General features: G+C 32.3%; 1 protein-coding gene across 1 annotated transcript; it reads right to left on the bottom strand.

Annotated features, from left to right (window-relative positions):
• Nucleotides 1–15,547: 15,547 nt before the first annotated feature.
• Nucleotides 15,548–17,053, bottom strand: LOC120124509 (arogenate dehydratase/prephenate dehydratase 6, chloroplastic-like). Its single transcript, XM_039143173.1, has one exon. The coding sequence runs from the start codon at nucleotides 16,868–16,870 to the stop codon at nucleotides 15,575–15,577; it is 1,296 nt and encodes a 431-aa protein (XP_038999104.1). The 5' UTR covers nucleotides 16,871–17,053; the 3' UTR covers nucleotides 15,548–15,574.
• Nucleotides 17,054–22,624: the final 5,571 nt, after the last annotated feature.

Raw genomic sequence — 22,624 nt, 5'->3', positions numbered from 1 at the left:
TTGGGAGTTGTACATCACGTACACTATACTTCCAAATATATGGAGGTTTGAATAATCAGCTGGTTTTCCAGTCCACATCTCCATTGGTGTCTTCATCTCTATTGCAGTTGATGGAGCTCGATTCACCAAATAACAGGCGGTATTGACTGCTTCTGCCCAGAATGATTTTTCTAGGCATGCATCCCTTAACATTGCTCTTGTTCTTTCTAACAAGGTTCTGTTCATCCGCTCTGCCACTCCATTTTGTTAAGGAGTGTTCGCCACTGTGAACTGTCTTTTGATGCCTTCTTTCCTGCAAAAGTCATCAAATTTTTCACTTGTGTATTCTCCTCCATTATCTGTTCTGAGACACTTGATTTTATTTCCAGAATCAAGTTCCACCCGCGCTTTGAAGTTTTTGAAAGTTGAAAACACATCGGACTTCTTCTTAATAGGGCACACCCAACATCTCCTGGAGTAGTCATCAATAAATGAGACAAAATATTTTACTCCGCCTAGGGATATAACTGGTGCTTTCCATACGTCAGAGTGAACCAGTTCTAAAACACTTTTGCCTCTAAAATTTGATGTGTTGAATTTCAACCGGCTGCTTACTTGTTATGCAATGCTCACATAAAGTAAGTGATACCTTTGTTAAGCCTGGAAGTAGCTTTTACTCCACAAGGACTTTCATTCCTTGTTCTGACATGTTTCCAAGTTTCTTATGCCATAACATTGCAGAATCTGAACTACATGAGGAAACAGAGGCTTCTGCTTCTAGCAATGTCTCTCCCTTCAGCATGTACAAGTTTGCAGCTATCTTTTCACCTTTCAGCACCACAAGCACTCCACGGAACACCTTCATGATTCCTTTATGTGCTTCAATCTTGCTAGCATTATTATCCAACAATCCGTAGGATAATAAATTTTTCTTCAGACCTTTCACGTGCCGCACATCTCGAACAACTTTAATTGTTCCATCATACATCTTCAATTTGATGGTTCCCACGCCAACGATCTCTAAGGCATGATTATTGCAACTATACACAGATCCTCCTGAGACAGGTTCATAATGATGGAACCATTCTCTTCTTGAGGTCATGTGATATGTTGCTCCCGAATCAATGAGCCATATATCTGCAAATCGTTTTCTTCCTTCCACGGTGGTTGATGCTTCACAGCATAGAGCATCTCCATCATCTGAAGTGTTTGCGATATTGCCTTGTGGATTGGAGTTTTTATTTAGACTCCAACAATCCTTTTTCAAGTGACCCTTCTTTCCACAGTTGTAACACTTTAAATTCTTCTTGCTTCTCGACTTTGATCTACCATGTTTGTGACTGCTCTTTGGCCACGTTCTGTTGATCTCCCTCTCATCCTTGTCATCGTTGTCAACGCTTCTGCTTGTTGCAGATTTACTTGTTTGTCTTCCTTGTTCTTGCGCCGATTTTCTTCTTGTAGAACAGCAACTGCAACGTCATCAAAGACTAGACTGGTGACATTACTGTTTGTCAAGTTGATGATGAGTTGATCATATGAATCCGGTAGACTTTGAAGTAGAAGTTCAACACGTTCTTGTTCTCCTATTTACAGCTTAAGGATGTAAGCTGAGAAAAAAGTGTTCAGGTATTTAAGTGCTCCGTCACTGAAGTAGATTCTGGCATACGGAGAGTGTACAATTTTCTCTTAAGGAAAATTTTATTGTGCAACGATGTGGCCTCGTACAGTTTGGTGAGATGATCCCATATCTCTTTAGCTGTCTTCTTCTCCTCGATACTTGACAATACTTCATCTGCTAATGCTAGATAAAAGTTTGCCATAGTATTTCCGTCCATTTCGATCCATTTGTTGTCGTCTGTGAAATCTATTGGCCTTTTGCTGATAGCTGCTAGACAACCGTCTTTCCTCAGGATGGCCTTCATCTTCAATTTCCACAATGAGAAATTTCTCCCATTGAACTTTTCAATATCAAATTTCATTGCCATTGCTTCGTTTACGGATAACTCCCACTATTTCACTATCGTGAATAGTTCTCTGGAACCTTCAAAGAATGGGTAATAACTTCTTACTTTCTTATGTTAGAGGATCCACCTTTTGGTGGAAACCACAAAGACAATAAGCAGATATTACACACTCTAATCTAGCTCGGATACCAATTGTTGCGGAAGACGGCTATCGGATAGAGCAAAATCGCAACTGATAATTTGAGGCAATAAAAATGAAGAGAAAAGAGACACAAAATTTACGTGGAAAACCCCTAAAAATTTTAGGGTAAAAACCACGGGCAACGGTAGAAGAATTTCACTATGAGAAAATAGGAATTACAACCTCTCTCGATCTACCAAGGAGAAAACAATGATAATTCTCTCTTGATAAAAAGGAGAAAACAACTCTCAAGAAACTCTCTAAATTCTCTCTAGTATTGGAAGAAAGCTAGAATGCTTTGGGAAGGTTTAGAAGCTAAATGAGCTAGGGTATTTATAGTTGAAGCTTTAAGGACTAATTTGTAAATACCCTAAATTACAATGACTAATTGCATAGTTTTACCATCCAAAATTTTCAACAATTTGGTGGCCAAATTTGACCAATTTTGCCACCCCATTAATGCCACCAAATTGTCACCCATAATGTTGACAATTGATGTAATTTGGAGTGCCAATTTTCAACACTTCCAATATCACATCCTTATTCACTTCAGTAGTCTCTCTGCCACAATCATCTGACAGCAACCACCGTCCCAACCCAACTCTCTTAAACCAATAAACTTTAACCCATCACAAACTATGTAAAGAGATGCACGGTAGTGAGAAGACCATATTCACACCCCACCTCACTTTAGTAGCTCATCTACACCATAATCGCCTCACAACCACCATCATCTCAACTCAGATATCCTAAACCAGTAATCCTCAACCTTCACAATACCTTGAGTGAGAGACATATGGATAACAATAAGAAGAGTTTCAGAAGCATCATCTAACAATAGAATAACATTTAAAAATAAAGAAACCCCAAGAGTTTCACCCTAGATCCACTAACTTTTGGGTTATTTGTTTTTTATGAAATGGATGTCAAATCCATGTTCGGGAGCTAGAATAGAGTTTGTATGAGGATTTTGGGATTCAATAGTCACCATCAATGATAATAGATGATGATCTTCATAGAAGCAATGTGGTCGGCGAAGACAACCAATCAGATTATGTTAAAATTATTGAGAAAAATGAGAAGAATGAAAAATGAAAATAAAGAAATAAAGAAGAAAAAAGATTTTATAAAGGATTCAAAATGATGTTATTTGGTATAGATTTGAATTATTCAAAACATCGTTTTGATGCTTTATGTTATTTCATAACATTTTTAAATAGATAACAACATAGTGATAAAAAATCAATCTTCAAAGTTCAATGAGTAAATTGAAAAATTTTAAACTTTTGTGAGCAAAATAGGAGAGTGAAGAAAGTTTAATGAAAATTTGTGTATTTTACCCTATAGTTTTATTATATTTTTCTATATTTAATAAAATCAACAAAAAAATATTAGTTAATTATATATATACACACACACAAATATGTAAAATTGTTGATAGAAACAAATTTATCTTGTCGCAAGTTGACGATTCATCTTTTTTATTTGGACAAAGAGCCACAACTAAAAAGAAAACACTGTTTGTTGTTATTTTTGTAGAAAAGTGATACATGCATCACAAGGCTCACATCAAAGGAAGATGGACTAACTCTTCCAATTGACCCACACGTCCAAGCCTTGAAAAAAAAAACCAGAATAACAGTAGACTTGAGACGACTTTTGAGTTAGATTTGATCTTATTTGGTCAACATGTTTTTTGGAGATACAAACGACTGACTCTTAGTTTTCCAACAGTACTTGAATCACATCAATCCGATGTTAGAAACTCAAGATATACTCATTTTTACTAAAGCCAACTATACGTGATAAATACTGGATTTTGTAAATATTAAGAATTTTTAATATTTTTATTGATTATTTGTAATATAATTTAATATATGATGATAAATTATCTCTTAGGATTAGATTTATTATTTTATTAGGAATTAAGATCGATTTAATTTTTTTTTAATTATTATTATTAGGAATTAGAATTAAAACATGTTTAGTTTATTTTTATTTTATTCATTAGTTATTTAGGACTTTTAGAACTCATCTCCTATATAAAGGAGGATTCATTCAACTTTGTAACAATATATTTCTTTGATTAATAATACAACAAGAGTTTGTTTTTGTAAGTGTTGATTAGCTTGTGCCTTCGAAGCATTCTTCATCATTAAGCTCTTCAAGTTCTTTGTGAGGGAGATCTTCACACTCTGATTTGCATTCTTATTGCGATTAGGAAGGTTGATTAAAGCCGATTATTGAGTTTGCCTAGTTAATTAAAACTAGAAGGATTCTTGGGACATTTGTCATTCATATTTAGCATCATTATTATTATCTCATGAAAACTACATCACCACATCCATCTTATTGCCAAAGCTTATACATGAGAAATTTTCAATTCAAGTTGTTTCATCGTTTATTTATATTTTCATAATTCTTTTATATATCTGTTATATATTTTCCATTATATTTTTAATCATCATATTCTTGTTTGATTTTTAGGAACCTTTTTCTCCATTCAAAACCCTGGCTTGTGACAAAACCTATTTTTCTTTAATCTCGTTCTTTGATTGAGTCTAGAGCTTTCTGATTTTGATTATTCAAAAAGCAATGTTCACCACTCCACAACCATACCTTATCCATTGGTATTAGATTTGGATCAATTATTGGAAAGAATCAAACACCCTCGCTTGTTCTTTGAAGCAAAACCGCCAAGGTAACCCAATAAAGCTAGTTTACAACAACTCATCATTTTCAGGTTATTTTTACATCCTTTTGATTTAGTTTCAATTCCTTCTTATTAGCTTGGTTATTTTCATTAAAAAAAATAATAAAAAACTAAAAAAAAGATAAGGGAAAAAAGGCAAAAACAAGAAAAAGCTTTAAAAAATTAAAAAAATTGCGAACGATGGGATCTGAGGCTGATTTTTAAAGGTACATTCTTCATCCATCGTTCAAGTTTGTTCGTTAAATTTAGGATTCATCGTTGAACAATTTATAGAAAATTATACTGAAGGAATTTGGATGAAAAATTTACATTCTTTAGTCAGGTCGTTTGGACAGCAACAACCCTTTCAAATGAAGTGGTCGAGAAAAATAGGTAGTTTTAGGGTTCATCGTTAAACAAGTTCTATCAAATACTACTTAAGGTATTTTTCATTGAAAATTTACATGTTGAAACTAAACCTACAGAACGACATTCAAAAAATATTTTAGATTTTTTGGACATCATTAACCTCCTCAAAAATGTTTCTCAAGTTGATTAGACATTTTAGGTTTTTCGGGTTTGGCTTTTCATTTTTTTTATTCTTATTGCTTTAGGTTCCTTTCTTTTACCACTTATTTATTCGTTTCCATCATCTAACACATCTCCTTCTTGGGTTAAATTGGAGTCATAACCTTTGTTTAACCTCTTAGATCTTTCTAAGTATTTATTCTCATATTTATTAGCGACTGAACTCCGATACGAACATTGAAAGACATTTTGGTAAGAGAGTTTTAAAGAGTACAAGATCAGCTAACTTGCCTCTCAGTGTATTACTTCCTAAAAAGTGAATAGCGAGGTTTCTTATTTTCTTTTAATTTTTTCTTTCCACTTTAAATGTTCTTTTGAGTGTTGTGAATTTTCAATATATTTGAACCATCATAAATTTCAGACCTAATTGTATGGTTATACGTCAGCCTTTAAACACTAAAGATATGAAAGATGCTGATATTAAAAAAACAAACTTATTTCATCCCCAGTGTTTGATACAAGGTAAACCTTACTCAATAATCATTGATAAAGGAAGTTGTGCAAACATGGTGAATAGATACTTGGTAGAGACACTCAACCCACCTTATCAACAACATCCAAAACCATATTATCCACAATGGATTAATGAAGGTTTTAAGATGACAATCATCAAACAATGACTAGTTAACCTACATATGGGCAAGTATTGTGGCGAAATTTGGTGTGATTTGTTTCTAATGCAAGCTTCTCACATCATTCTGGGAAGACCATGGCATTATGACAATGATGTTACCTACTATGCTAACGCAAAAAAATACACTTTGAACCTAGACGGTAAGCCTTGCAGTCTTAGGCCAATGCCACCAAAAGAAATTCTAAAAGATTAAATGATAATTTGTGAAGAGGTAGGGAAAACACAGAAAGAAAAAGACAATGAAAAAGAGGAAAAACTAAAAGAGATCAGAAGTCACAAAGTCAAAAGAATCATGATCTATGGGTGGTGAGTGAACCTAATTGTAAGAAGAAAAGAGTGATTCAAAATAAATATGTGAGTATAAAAGTATTGAGAGTGCACATACTTCACAAAGAGCTTTTTATTTTTGTCCACCTTAGACAAACATTAGTTTCGACTTGCCTAGTATGTTTGTTCTTCTTTTACAATGTGGTCGAATGGTGTTAGGTAACCCACTTGACGGGTTACCACCAAAAATCTTTAATCATTGTGTCATATCAATGATGAATAATGATTTACAAGAGTCCAAAGGTAAGTATGTAACACCCATAACCCGTATAATTATACCTATACAGATTATAGATGTCAGAAAAATTTCTAAAACCATTTCCATTTCAAAATTTATTTAAAATTTACTTTCTTAAAATGGTAAATGATATTATAAAATATCATATCATATGAATTATGTTTCATTATAATAAATTTAAGGTAAAATATTTTTTATGAATAGTAAACAATGAACAGTACCGTGAACAGTGAACAATGTACAGTACCGTGAACAGTGAACAATGTACCGATGCACTGCTTAGTAATGTGAACAGTTTACCGATGCACAAAAACATCGAATTAAAATTGTGTATCGATGCACTGCTACAGTGCATCGATGCACTACTACAGTAATTGCTACAGTAATTTCCAAAAAATACATAGAACTCATAAAAACTTAACCTTTCTTCACTATAAGGTTACCATTTTGTTTCCAAATTTGTTCAAGAAAATAAATTGAACATTATTAATTACATGCCACTATCTAAGTCAAATTTCATCATAGGATGTCTTACTGATATTGAAATATACTCCTCGATGCTTGATGTCGTTCTGATTTCTTTACTCCACTACTGGCTTTTTACCTACGCTTGAAAATCATCACACGCTAAGTATAAACTTAGTGAGATAATTAAAACAATAAACAGTGCAATACAACTCATGCATGAATTTCAATGTCAAATTCAAAATGCCATAAAAATCATGTTACCAGCATATCCAATATTTTACCATGATCAAAATAATATAAAATCTCTTACCATTTATCCCATAAGCTCGTAAGCTTATTTTACCAAAATACTTACCATTTAATTCCATAAGCTCGTAAGCTTATTTTACCAATATACTTGCCATTATTCCATAAGCTCGTAAGCTTATTTTACCAATATACTTGCCATTATTCCATAAGCTCGTAAGCTTATTTTCATACTTACCATTTAATAACCAATAAACTGTAAACCATAGACAATAGCCCAATATAACACCCTGAGGACCCTGGGTATTCGAGTAATATTTGCACCATAGTGCTACACATAAGGTCGTTCCCACCATATACACCGAAGTGTATTACACATAAGGTCGTGCCCACCATATACACCGAAGTGTATTACACATAAGGTCGTGCCCACCATATACACCGAAGTGTATTACACATAAGGTCGTGCCCACCATATACACCAAAGTGTATTACACATAAGGTCGTGCCCACCATATACACCAAAGTGTACTATAAACCTACAGTTGATATACTCTATGGCATGCCAACTATATTCTGTCCCTCAATGACTTACTTGGGCATATAGTCTATTTTATTTGATCCATCCATGGGAAAGTATTTTATTATAATTAAACATTGGGCAGTTCATACCCGAAAACATTCATAGTAAAATATCACATTTTCCAAAATCAATGCATTATAATTTCATACTCTGACATATCAATGTCATGTCAATTTATAAAAATGATATAAAATCATGTTGATATAAACAAGGTCGACATATCGCAAGTCTTCCTGATGATGTATACAACATCCATGTATAATTTCATGCATGTATTGCACTCACCTTGACACTTTATAATTTTCCAAAATATGAGCCTCACTATTGTTCCACAATAAACCCTTTTCTATACTTGACTTACTTCAATCGCAAATAAAACATAATATGTATAAATCACAAATTCATAATGTTACATATGTTAATATTGTACTAATATAAACATATCCGAAAATAACTCCATAATATACTTGAAACTCATTTTCTATCAAAATATTCAATACTTAATAATTCCTTTTAACATTGGAACCAACTTTTCCAATTTACTCAAAATGGTCCTTCACCATTTTATCACTTAGATTCTTAATACCAATAATTCCAGAATTGAAATTATTACCATTCAAATGCTTTTACAAAAGCATAATTACAATAACCACTCCCAAACAATTCAAAATTTGCATTACAATCACCAAACTTTCTAAACTTCCCAAAATAATCAAATTTCACATTCTAACACTGATTTTAATTCCCAAACAATAATTTCCAACATAGTACATCAATTATATAACACTTTACACAACAACCCATCAATTTTCCAGAATTGTCGAATTGATCTCCTAACTTTTCAAAATTTACGAAAGGGTCCCCAATTTTTCTAAGGCTTGTAGAATACTTCCTTCATCATTTCCAGCCCATATATAATTTTCCATAATTTTTCTCACTCAAACAATCCATGGCCGAAACTTAAATAACAAGTTCTAGAAAGATTAAACATGTTCTAAACATCATACATGCTTGAATATGAATCAACTACCTCACAAACATCAAGACCCATCATCAATTTCATGATCCCTTTTATGAACACAAACTATAGAATTTGGGATCTTTGCACACCAACCATATTATCATGCAATATTGGTACCAAATGATAGCGTTTTTCGCATATAAAAATTTTCTATTTACAAATTACTCAAAATCCTAAGTAAATTGCTTGAAAATTGAGTTGAAGCTTTCTCTCACCTTTGAAGAACACCCACGGTAGCTTGGAGAAGAAGATGAGCAATTTGGATGAAATGTTGGGTGCATTTCATCTTTGTTTAAATTATATTCCACTATAAATGTTGTTTCAACTATGTATTTATTTAATTATTTATTTATTTATTTATTTATACATGCATTGCATTTTATCTTTATTTTTAATTTTTTGACTGCTGGAGGTCTTCCACGGAAGCTGCTCTCAACCTGGCGTTGGGGGTAGCCTACTACTCTACCTCCCCCTTACCCCCATTGTATATGGGAATAGGGTTTTGTTGTTGTTGTTGTTGTTGTCCACTATAAATGAATTTAATATTCATTTAATTGGAATAAGACCAAATCACCCTTAATGAATCTTCTTATTCACCATAAAACCATGACAACTCATCCTTATCATATTTTAAAGTCAAAGCTAAATTATTTTGACTTTCATTTCTGAAATTTCCCCTTAATTTTTCAAATCTTGTGTTTTAGTCACTAAATTCCACTGTTTCGGTTTAATCTGAAAATTGCACATTTCCAAACCAAATTTCTCTAATCCAAAATATTAAAATAATATTTCCAACCATTTTATAACATCCTTCAAATTGTTTTAAAATTCCAATTTGATATGAAATTTTATCGATTCCTTACCGGCTTTAACCCTTTTTAATTTTTCTTTACTAAAATTCCAAATTCAAAAATATGATTTCTATAAAACCCCACTCTCAAGAGTAAAATATCTCTTTATGGAATAGAATCCTTTTTAGGAAATTTATCACTTAATTCCCTAAACTTTTTCCCAATTTTCTACTTTGACCATCAAACTTTCTAAATTTTTATTTTGATCATTATCTGAATTTTTGGGGTATTACAAAGTATGTTATTACTAATATTCTAACCTACTTCTTCCCCTTTTTACAAGGTAAGGCTCTTGAAATTGTGATTCATACTAACTAAAAATCCTTAAAGTGGTTAAAAGACTAAGATAAACAAAACATAGTAGAATATTCACTATCCTGAAGGTATACTCTTCCCATCAATAGCATAATACTATTCCAAGAATTGAACATATCAAAGATGTACATCATGATGACTCGGACATTTTTAATATATATACTCATTCTTTTAAAAGTTATTTTAACGAGTTTTATCTTATAGGTGAGTTCTCTTTTCAACTGAACAGGTTATGCAGTCCACAAAGCTCCTCAGGAGAATTATTCATTCATAAACCACACTTAGGAGATTTAAGGGATTACTTTAACAAACCATGTGACATGGTTTTTAAACACTCCCCGACACACACAAGTAAAATCATGGAGTGAACATATGAAACATTCACAAAGAAAGCCAACAGTGGCCGACACTAAGTTGAATTTCAACCTACACACCGAATTACAAGACTTTTATGGAAAAGAGCATTTCAAGAAAAGTATAAAACAACTCCAAAAAGGAAGAAACCTCAACTAAAGCGTAAAAATATACATCACATTGATCCGGGTAAGTGTTTCACAAGAATTCATTCTAACACATCTTATTCTCTTTCTTTTAGATTTTTCATATTCGTGGAGGAATATTTTTTAGGAGAGAGTAATGATGCATGCTCTAGAATCTATGATAATAAGAGTGAATTCTTCTTTAGACTAATGTTTCTACTCGAACCTAGTAGAAGAATAAAGTCTCGAAGATTCCAAGCATATCTATTCGGTAAGTATAATGTGAGTGAATCATTAAAATGTTCTAATGTTGCTCCCTTCAATGTTTTAGATTCGAGGTTGAATCTTTTTGAAGAGAATGAGGATGATACATGCGTCACAAGGCTCACATCAAAGAAAGATAGATTAACTCTTCCAATTAACCCACATGTCCAAGCCTTGAAAAATAAGACCAAAATAGCAACATACTTACAACGACTTTTTTAATGGGATCCTAACCTTATTTGGTCAACATGTCTTCTGGAGGTACAATCAATTGTCTCTTATATTTTCAACGGCAGTTGAATCGAATCGATCCGATATCAGGAACTCAAGATACGTCCATTTTACTGAAGACAACGTATGCAAAAATTCTTGTACGAGATTAACACAAATTTTTTTAAATATTACAAATTTCCAATAATTTTATTGATTATTTATAATATAATTTAATATAGGATTAGACTTTATCTTTTAGGATTATATTTATTATTTTATTATAAATTAAGATCGAGTTAAAACATTATTATTAGTTTATTATTATTAGGAATTAGAATTAAAACATGTTTAGTTTATTATTATTTTGTTCATTAGTTATTTAGGACTTTTATAACTCCTCTTCCATATAAAGGAGGTTTCATTCAACTTTGTAACAACATATTTCTTCGATTAATAATAAGATAGCTCATTTTTGCAAGTGTTAATTGCCTTGTGCCTTCAAAGCATTTGTCATCATTAAGTTCTTCATGTTCTTCGTGAGGGAGATATTCACACTTCGATTTGCCTTCTCATTGCAATTAGGAGGGCTGGTTAGAGTATATTATTAAGTTTGCCTAGTTAATTACGACTATGAGGGTTCGTAGAATATTTATCCTTCATCTTTATCATCATTATCATTATCCCACGACAATTATATCACTACATCCATCTTATCGCCAAAGCTTATACATATTATATATTTTCCAATATATATTATCTTTTTATAATTCTTTTACATATCCATTATAAATTATCCATTAAATTTTTAATCATCATCTTTTTGTTTGATTTCCATCAACCTTTTTCTTCATTCAAAACCTTTGCTTGTGACAAAACCCTTTTCTTTTTCAATGTCATTCTTTGATTAAGTCTAGAGCTTTCTAGGTTTGATTATTCAACAGCGAGCAACATTCATCACTTCACTGCCATCTTCTATCAAGAAAAGAGTTATTCATGAAGGATGAAGAAGAATATATATGGGTTGTGAAGGTTTTTTCAGCCTTTTTTTATTCTTAGTTGGAGTTATTTATAGTGATCTTATGTGTGTGTCCATAGGGTCATTATGATTCTTCGTAGACTAACATGCTAGGTGAATTCGTCAGATAGATTTTGGGTTTCATTCTAACGTATCAGTGAATTTTTCAGAGGTTTCGTCTATGCATTGTAGCCTATATTCAGAGGATGTAGGTGAATAGGAAATTCTTATGGGTAGAAAAATTTATGTTCAGATTTTCGCTCATGGAGAATTGACAACTGTAGTTAGAGTTAGTTTTACAGAGGACATCCGAAGGTATAACGAAAATGAAGTAAAATTATTTAAATGTGCTTAAGATATTATTATTGTTTACATGTGTTTATAATTTTTATTTATTTTTCATATTTTTTGTTACAGAATAAAATGATAAGATGGATTGAATTGATCTAATCATTGATCCAATTGTGAAAACTTTTGCGTTAGGAGTGTTTAAATGGTTAATTCAACTATTGATCAAATTGAATTAGTCTAAATCAAATTAATTGAATTTTTAAATATTAATCGAACCTATTTATTTTTTGAAAATTTATTAACTAAAACGAATAAAGTTTTGTTAATTTAGTCGGTGATCAAATTAATTAATTACTTTTAAAATAGTTATCCTAATTTAAGTTTAATATATGTATTTAAAAATTAATATATTTAATTTGATTGGGTCTTAAAAGTTTAATGGGTCTAGTGTGATTTAAAAATAGTTGATTTTAATTTTTAGATTAATATATATGTATATATAATATTTAAATATATTATATATTTAATTAATATGAAATGATCATCCAGCTCAGTTGGTAGAATGCAAGATTCATAACCTTGAGGTCGTGGGATCGAGTCTTACGGAGGGCATTTCATAATTCAGAGGTCTCCCACGGAAGCTGCTCTCAACCTAGCGTTGGGGGCAGCCTACTATCCTACCTCCCCCTTACCCCATTACATATAGGAATAAGGGTCAGCTAATTTATATATTTAATTAATATATTTAAAAATATTGATTAATTTGTTTAATTAAGCATTAACTATCTATCTTTTAATTGACTGATTGATTGATTAATTAAATTAAATTTTAATTCAGTCGTTTATTTTGGTTAAAGCTCCACAATGAACATCCCTACTTGGCGAGGCCTATTCGAAGGATAAATCCATGTTAGTAGAAAGTAGAGCTATTGGCATAATCAGCCAAGTAGATGAAATGGAATCATAAGCCGCCCACGTTTACACCTTAGCTGCTATCTGTTGATATATCCAAAAAGAAAAAATTGAAAAATTCAAAGGGCATGTGATGAAATTTTGTGTTTATTTTTGTCCTTATTTGTTGGTTAAATCAATTGGTCCCAACTCCCAAGCTCATTCTTTTGGTCCCTTTTCATTTATACCCCTGCCTCTCTTGCCTTTCATTTATTTAAATCACATTTCTTTTTATGTCAGTAGCTATTTCATTTTCTCATATTAAATACTTAGGAAGGAAAGGGAAATTTGTTTAATTTCATTATAAGATATATACACATGTATTTAATTTAAAATTAATATTATTTTGATTCTAAAATTATGTCTTATTATTATTTTTTTGATAGAATATCTTATTATTATTTTAAGTATTTGAAATTTTTAATTTTTTTAATAGTATGAAGTTATTATAAGGTAGTAATATTTGTTCAAAAAAAGTTTAACTATTGACAATGCACACACATCCTACAGACACAACTACTCGAACTCAAGGCTTCAAGAAAAAAAAATATTTGGTTTAAACACTAAGATCACTTAAAATTTCTGATTTAATTTTAGCTTCTTATTGTTTCTTTCATAAATCAGATTATCATTCATATTCTATTCTTCCGTTAAGAAAAAAATTATTTGCAATTCAGGGATAGGGGTGGATATCGAGTGAGTCAATCGCGAGTTGCGCATTGCTCGAATTGTGCTCCTTCAAAAATTTGTTGTTCGATTCAACTCGTTGATCGTTAAACTAATTAAATTTTTGCTCGACTCGCGCTCGTTAAAAGAACTTATTACTCGACTCATTTCTCGTTGCTCTACTCGTTCCACATTAATCTCACCAAATTTTTTATCTTATTTTATTCACTATATGTAAAATCTAATAATACTATATAGAGCTGAATATAAACGTAAATTAACAAATGTAGCCCCAAAAAAATATCAAAAGATTGTATCAAGCAATTTCAAAATCTAAACTTCAAAGTAATAATCCATAAATACATTAAAATAATAAATAAAGTTTGATTTTTGGGTATTAAATATTAATTAAGATTTTTTGTTTATGAAAATACTAATAGATTAGCAATATATCATTTTTTATTTTCTATTAATAAATTAGTAATATTCTTTAATGAAATAAATTTTAACTACTAAAAGATTATATAAAAATAATTAATAAGTTACTCGCAAACTTATAAAATCTAATTGAATTTTACTCAAGTTAACCTGTTAAAATCATGAACTGCTCACAAACTGTTCTAGGCTCCTAAAGTGCCGCACGACATATAAAACATAAACTCAAAATTTTTTAAAACATAAAATATAATTAAAATTAAATTAGTTTTTTCTTCATTTTCTGGATTTTAAAAGACACTTTTACGAGTTTTTGAAAAATTCAAATTTAGTGTGTATTATATTTCATGTGACATTTTAAGTGACACGTTCTTAGAGTAAGGTGTGTAATTTTTTTTATGAATTTATATATATTTAAACATACTCATAAATAAAAAAACTAATATATATTTAAATATAATAAAACTCTATTACTCTTAAATATTAAAATAATAATTAAATTAATAAGATAAACACTCAATTGATTAAATTATTTATGTTCATCTTCTATTTACAATATGTTATGCTCTAAATTCCAATTATATAATTATGATGGGATGCACACAAATGAGAAAAGAGTAGGTAGATTTGAACTTCAACTACAAAGCATCTCCCACCTACCACACCCCATGTTCCCATCATCATCTTCTTCATCATCATGTTCATGTTCATACTCTTTACCCTTTTTTCCCTCATTCCTCACCAAATCCTCTTTTTTTTTTAAAAAAACAAAAATATGTTATATTTCAATTACTTATTTTCTTATGTTTCATGAGAAAAATATAATATTTGAACTGAATCATGACATTTTTCTCGGATAAAATTGAAGATTTTAAAGTTATATTTCAATTACATGGAAATTTTAAAAATAAACAAATAAAGATTATTTTGAAAATCAAAATCTAATTCAAAAATCGAAGTTTCTAACACTAACTTGTACAACAATGCGGATTTAGTCCTAATGTCAAAAGGAGAATCATTATCACTGATATTTTTTATTTTATGGTTGGTGCTAAAATCTTTTGGTTTGTTGTTAAATCCATCGATGAATTAAAATTTCTCATAATAACCAAAAAGAAAATTAAAATTGATTTTCACAATTCGCTTTTTTATTGTTTATTTAATTATTCATTTTCATAAGCTTGGTTCATCTCCCCTGGAAGGGCACCAAGGTGTCATATCCATTGGGTAGCTGCCCAATACCCTCAAGAATGAAGTGAATTCCTGAACCTCAGCCAACGCGTTTTGAGCTCTGACCTCTGCCATCGAAGCTTCGAAATCCACGTAAAACAAGTACTCGAAATGCTTGGCGGTTCCAACATTGGCGTCGTCCACCAACCGGATCGGTCTATTGCGGTGCGGCCGAGACTCGATTTTTCTCAAACTGATGTCCCTAAACGCAAACGCCGATAGCACTTTGAACAGCACGCTCGTACCTTTGTCGTGCGCGAAAACGATGCTCGTTTTGAAGGGCCGGTCTGTGCGCGGGATAATTGGATCCCGAGCTAACATAACGAAGCGCGTCACGTTACCTGAATCGTCTTGGATACCGTCGGCTAGGATTTGGAGTCCGTAGAGTTCGGCGGCACGTGCGCTTGCTATGGCAGCGGTGTCACGGAGGTTGTTGTTTGCTATGTACTCCGCGGCTCCGGCAGTGTCATCGACAGCTTCGCGCGTGACGTTGAGTCCGAGCTTTGTTAGCTTGTGTTCGCACTGGGAGAGAGCTTGTGGATGAGATATGACGCGTGTAAGGTACTCTTTCCTTACACCTGGTAGAGCTAATAGACAGTGGTGGACTGGGAGTTGGACTTCGCCGACGATATGGAGACGGTGCCGGAGGAGGAGATCGTAGTTCCGATGAATGGAACCGCCTAGCGAGTTTTCCACCGGTAAGACAGCTCGATCGGCGATCCAAAGCTCAACCGCTTGGAATGCGGCTTCGAACTGGTCACAAGGGATAGCTTCACAATTAGGATAAGCTTTACCCGCCGCAGCTTCGGAGTACGCCCCGGGGACTCCCTGGTAAGCCACACGCAGCTGAGAGCCGTGCATCGGAGCAGGAGAGAGATCGGTCATGGATAACGGTTTCTGCGCAGGCGGCTGAGGCTTGTTGTTTTTGTCAATAGGGACAAGGTTAAGATCTAAGGAAGTCTGATGACCGTTGACGGCAGCAGCTAGGTGGTCGGAGTTGGAATGAGGAGTGGACTTCTCGCCGGAGCCTTGATCTTGAGAGAAGACTTTGCTGGAAAGAATAGCACAGGAACTCTGCCAATCGGCACGGCTTGAACCGACTCCATTAGGGAATTGAACCGAGTCATAGCGGTGGACGCAACGGACGGCGAATCGATTCAAGCGGTTGAGCTTCCGAGGCTTGGAAGGTCGAATGATAGAAGAAGAATTAAGATTATGCGAAGGAGAAACCGCCTGCATATTGTTTCTAGTTTCTAATCAAAAGAAAAGAGAAAAAGAAAGGCGTTTCCCTTGGAACCAAACAGGGGGACAATTATTTGATGTAGTTAGAAGCTTGGTGTTCTCTTGAAGAAGCGAAAATCAAGCTGAGGAAAAGGGAGGGGAGAGAAGGGATTAAATATACAAGAAAAGGGAGGGGTGTGGAGGTGCTTCTGTCAGTCTCACACCTATCGCTCTTTCCCTCCCCTTCGCTTTATTTATTTTTTACATTTTCCATTCTTCCAATTTAATTCAATAAATAAATAAATGATTTTAGATCTTGTGTGGAGCTGCTTATCACATTTTCCATCGATTTCCCCAGTTTCTTCGTGTAACCGAAGAGGAATACGAGCCTATGAAACCTTTCTTTAGAGAAGAGTTGTAACACCCTTAAAATTAGTCTGATAATTTTTTTAATTTCTGATGATTATTATTTACTTTTTGGTATTCGAACCATGTTTTTGAATTATTAATTAAATTCAAAACAATTTTGAATGAATAGATTTTAATTTTGATATCTATTGATTAAGGATTAAAATGCAAGAAATATAATTTTTTTTAATTTGGAGTGTAAGTAAAATTTAGAATCTCTTTCGTGCGCATATATTAATCTGAGGACTATGACCCTAATTTACCCAAAATGTTTTATAAGATGAATCATGTGTGTATTATAATGCCAATTTTGGATATTTTCTTAATCTATATAAAATATGCACTTAGGTGACTTTGTGGATTTTTAAAGGGCGGTGATAAAAACATAAGATTAAATATAATTTTAAAAAATTATGTAAGTGATTAAAATAAATTATAAAAATAGTTAGATGATTAATATTTAATTTACTTTAAATTTAACAATCAGCGTTTATATTTCTTTACTTTTTTTTAATTTGACCATCAATATTAACTATACGTATATCTAGTACACATAATTTTGTTCTTTATCTTGATTTTTTTCCTCGTGGAAATATTGGTATTAAAAATTATAATGTTTTATTTTATTATTATCCAAATCTATATTAAAATATCGATGCTTCTAAAATAATTAACTTCAAATTTTAGTAATTTTTCCTTTTGATGTAAGTCTACGTATGCATTATTTTTACCCATACTTTTTTTTTCATGTATTCACCTTATAATTATAATCCTCTCAGATTTTTTTTAATGCTTTTTTAACTTCCATATTCATGTTACTTTTTTTTGTTTAGATTTTATGATTTTTTAATAGGCTTAAAGGTAAAAAATGTGCTCAACGAATGCCCGTTTTTTCAGTTTGATGTCTAACGTTTTATTCTATAACTCAATTAGGGTTAGATAGTGAAGGACAATTAATTTTGGCCGTTAAATACCACCTGACATAGGTATAATATTAAAAAATGAGTTTTCTAATTAAAATAATAACTAATTAATTAATTGAAATTGAAAAATTAAAAAATTAAAAAGATAAAAACCTTTTTTACCTTTAACAACAACAACAACAACAACAAAACACAATTCCCATATGCAATGGGGTAAGGGGAGGTAGGGTAGTAGGCTGCCCCCAACGCCAGGTTGAGAGTAGCTTCCGTAGAAGACCTCCGGCAGTCAGAAAATAAAAAATATAGATAAAAATGCAATGCATGTATAAATAAATACATAAATACATAGTTGAACAGTATTCATATGTAGTCATTAATATCCTATGCGCGTCTTTAATGGGAAGTAATCCCTGCAAATAAAACCCAGCGAAAAAATCTCTGCATATAGACAGTAACGTTAGACCCGGCTAAATTTAAAAGAGGAAACATGAAGAGAATGATACACAGAAGCCAACGATAACAAGCCCAGTTCTAAGCCTTCATAAATACCAATAACAGAAACGTATAAAAAGTAGAAGTCATGGAAATTACTACAAAGGCATTAAAAGAAGACAAAGATGATACACCCTAATGATGTGACCCACACTACTCGACTACCCTAGTTTTAAGTCTCCATACCTTTAACCCTAATTAATTTTCCCTCTCTTCCCCGTCACTTTCTTCCCTCTAAAATTTTTGAAGTAACCCTAATTCTCATTTATCATTATAATTAAGGGATGCAAAATTTGTTAATACCCTAATCGATTCCTTTTTGGTTTTATATCAAATCCATTGGCTCATATTGAAGGAAAAAGAACCGTCGAAGAAGTGAAAGAGTTTGTGAAGGTAAAGTTTGAAGGTATGTCTAAAAATGAAGTGTATGTCTGATTTTGATTTAATGTTAAGGAAATGATGTTACAACCCTATTCGAATCCTTTTTGGTTTTCTATAAAACCTATTGGCGGTGTGACTTTTGAAGGATACGTAAAGTCGGTTGTTGTTTATTATGTTCCCTTTGATCAAAAAAGGTTTGATTTTAATGGTAAGTAAATGTTATTTGATTTTTAATGGTAAGCAAATGATGTTGGTTCCTTGAAGTTTAATACTAAGTAAAATATTTTGATTTTGACAATGAGACTTTTGAAGGTGCATAAAGTTGAAGCACTTTTGGTGATTTTGGTGTTATTAATTATGAATTTGATCAACAAAGGTAACTTTTTTGTCTCCTTCTAAAGATTCTTTTTTTAAAAAAATAGTAAAATATTTGATTAAAGTATATATAAATAATATTTAAATAAGTAGCAGGTCTTGTGCTTTGTGTTAAAGAATATTAATGAATTTAAGTTTGACCATAACATGTTTATTAACTATTAAAATGTTGTAGTTTGGTTTGTTAATGGCGGATATAATGCATGTTGGTTATTTGGTTTGTGACAAATATAATGAATATTGGTTATTTGACTTGTGGTTATTTGATTTTGTTTGTTAAATATTAGTTTGACCATAATATGTTAGAATTTTGTTAAGTTAAATTATTTTTTTGTATTAACTATTAATTGTATTGATATTTTTAGGTTATCCAAATTAAGAAGATGACTTCCGAGGGTAGTGAAAATGCTGGCAGTGAGCCTATTGGGCCTACTGGCATTGATGGGCTGCGAGATGAAGAAAGTAATTAGGGGAGTTATAATACCCAAAAGGAGAGTGGAGAGGTAGGTGGATATTGTCCCTTATCTGATGATGATGATGATGAGATAACTTCCATCAAAAAGAACTTCAAGTTAGTGAAAAGGAAGATAAAAAAACAACATTGTCACTGCATCAGACTTAAAAGCATGGTGTTGGGGAGGGTATGAAGATTCTAGAAATGCAGATCTGGGTGCAATAGATCATAAAGAAGAAGGTACTTGTTTGGGCTCAATAGAAGTAAATGAGGAAGATTTAGCAAATCAAAATAGAAAAAGTGGTTTAGTCTCAACAGAATGAAATGAGGCATCTTTAGGGAGTAATTGTTCAACAGATTTAGGAGGTGAAAACAGTGGGGAGAATATTGCTTACCTGCATTCTTTAAATGTTGGAAGTTATGAGACTGATTCAGATGGGGATTTTGTATTTAAGAAGACTGGCAAGTTGTTATTTGATTATTCAAATGTTGAACCTATATTTGAATTAGGCATGATTTTTTAAAATCACAAACAGTTAACGATGCTTTGTTTTCTTATACAATAGCTCATAGGTTTGATTTAAAGTATTTAACAAATAGAAAAAAATTAGGTTTGTATTAAGTATATATGATGCAGAAGTGGGTTGGCTTTTGATGATATAGTCGTAGTGGTGGCTTATGAAACAAATAGAAAAGGTTGGTAGTATCTTAAACAACAAGGAAGAAACTAGGCTATAAAATAGCCTCACACCAATCCTTATAGTTTGTTTAAGGGGTGGTAAACAAGGACTTGGCCCTTCTAGTTATAAAGAACTAGGAAACACAAGTATCAATGGAAAAGGAATGGATGCCACAAGCACAAAGACTTAATAAGTCGATGTAGTTCACAAAGAACTTGAAAAAGAGGAAAACCTCACAATTTGATTAATGTAAAGTGGAATGCTTTACAAGAGCTCAGGCATTGGCTATTTATAACAAAAGAAGAGACATGATTGAATGGATAGGTGTTGGTTCAACCATACATTTTTCTTTATGAAGATACATAACCATTTAATGAATACATATGCCTTTTTTCATATGAATATGTATGCCCTTTTTTCCTATGTGTTGGTTTGACTAACTCTTTAAAAGATGAAGGATGTTTCGCTTTGAATGAGGAGACATAGTGCTTAGCCAAATAGTGATGCATTGGTTCATCTTGGTGGCAAAGGGGATGGTTTTAATGCTTAGGCCAAATAGTGAGGTCCTTTGGTGTTTAGCTCCTAACTTGAGATCACATGATGTGCACATTCTTGAATGATGCACATGGCAACCTTCTTGCTTGCTCATGACCTCCTTTGAATGTAGATATCTTTCCACACTAAGAGTAAGAATGATTTGTCCATAAGATGCATGATGAGCGCATGGTAGGTGATTATCACCAAGGTGAGTGCTTAGGTAGCTAGCCAGGTGAGTATTAGTTAGGTAGACTCAATCTAGCTAGTTAGTACCACTCTATCTACTCAACTACCACCTCAGTTACCTCCGGTTATCCTTACTCCTCAGCTCAGCTACTAGGTCCTCAACTACTCTCCAACTAGTTTCAACTCCCATTTAGCTATTCTCCAACTAGTTTCAACTCTCGTTCAGCTACTCCCGAGCTAGTGTCTTTATGCTTTGAGCTAAGATAAGTTATCTTTCAATGTCTGTGAGCTATCATTAGCTTTCATAGCTTGAATCCTTGCTCCATGAGCTTCCAAAGCCTTCCTTAGCATCCAAAGTACATATGCGTGACATAAAAACAATATGATAAGTTATGATAACAATAAGAATGTAATAAATGAATGTTACATCCAATGATATACTTGTAAATGAGCTAAGTAAAAAAGAATAACATAAGATAAACATAAGATAAACTAAGTAAAGATGTGGGAGTACATAATATGCTATGCAAAGTATATAATAAACATAGTATAGGGAATATGACCTAATATAACTAAACCTAGGATATGATGCATATAGTAAGTTATAGTAAGTTAAGTATATGACATGAAATCGCATCATGAAACATAAGGCATGAAATCATCAAACTTATTAGAATATAAGGTAAATGTATGGCATAGTAAAGTTAAGTATTTGACATGATATAACTAAACCTAGCATATGATGCATATAGTAAGTTAAGTATATGACATGAAAATGCTTGAAATGCATGTCATGAAACATAAGGCATGAAATCATCAAACTTATTAGAATATAAGGTAAATGCATGGCATAGTAAAGTATGATGATCATAGCATATGCAACATCATATAAAGCATGACATAGACTATATGTAACACAATCATATAACATATGATAAAAGAAAAGATATGAGATGTAAGTAAATGTTCTCTTGTGATTCATCTTTGTAAAATAAGATAATAGGGAGATGAATGGTAGTAGGTGCATGAGTAGGATCACATCATGCCACCTTCCTTAAACCACTTTAATTTCGATTTTTGTATCCGTTCTTTCTCCTTACACCTATACTTCGACCATGATTTGGATTTGAGAGCTTAAATATCGATCGACCTACCACTATTGTTCCTTACCGGTAACATTAAAGCTTCAAGCATTTTAATTTTACTTTTAATTTCCATAATGGTTTCGGAATCCTTTGCTCTTGCCTCCTTAACCTATGACTTCGTGGCCCTCTTTATCACCTTCCAAAACACACCAACCCCTTTACCATGACATTTAGCACCGATCATTTAACTA

Source organism: Hibiscus syriacus, unplaced genomic scaffold, assembly GCF_006381635.1.
Source record: "Hibiscus syriacus cultivar Baekdansim isolate YM2019G1 unplaced genomic scaffold, ASM638163v2 tig00110418_pilon, whole genome shotgun sequence".
NCBI lineage: Eukaryota > Viridiplantae > Streptophyta > Magnoliopsida > Malvales > Malvaceae > Hibiscus > Hibiscus syriacus.
This window is presented reverse-complemented; position numbering and strand designations above follow the sequence as displayed.

Excerpts from the sequence above, each read along its gene's own strand:
- LOC120124509 (XM_039143173.1), bottom strand. The coding sequence starts at position 16,870 with ATGCAGGCGGTTTCTCCTTCGCATAATCTTAATTCTTCTTCTATCATT.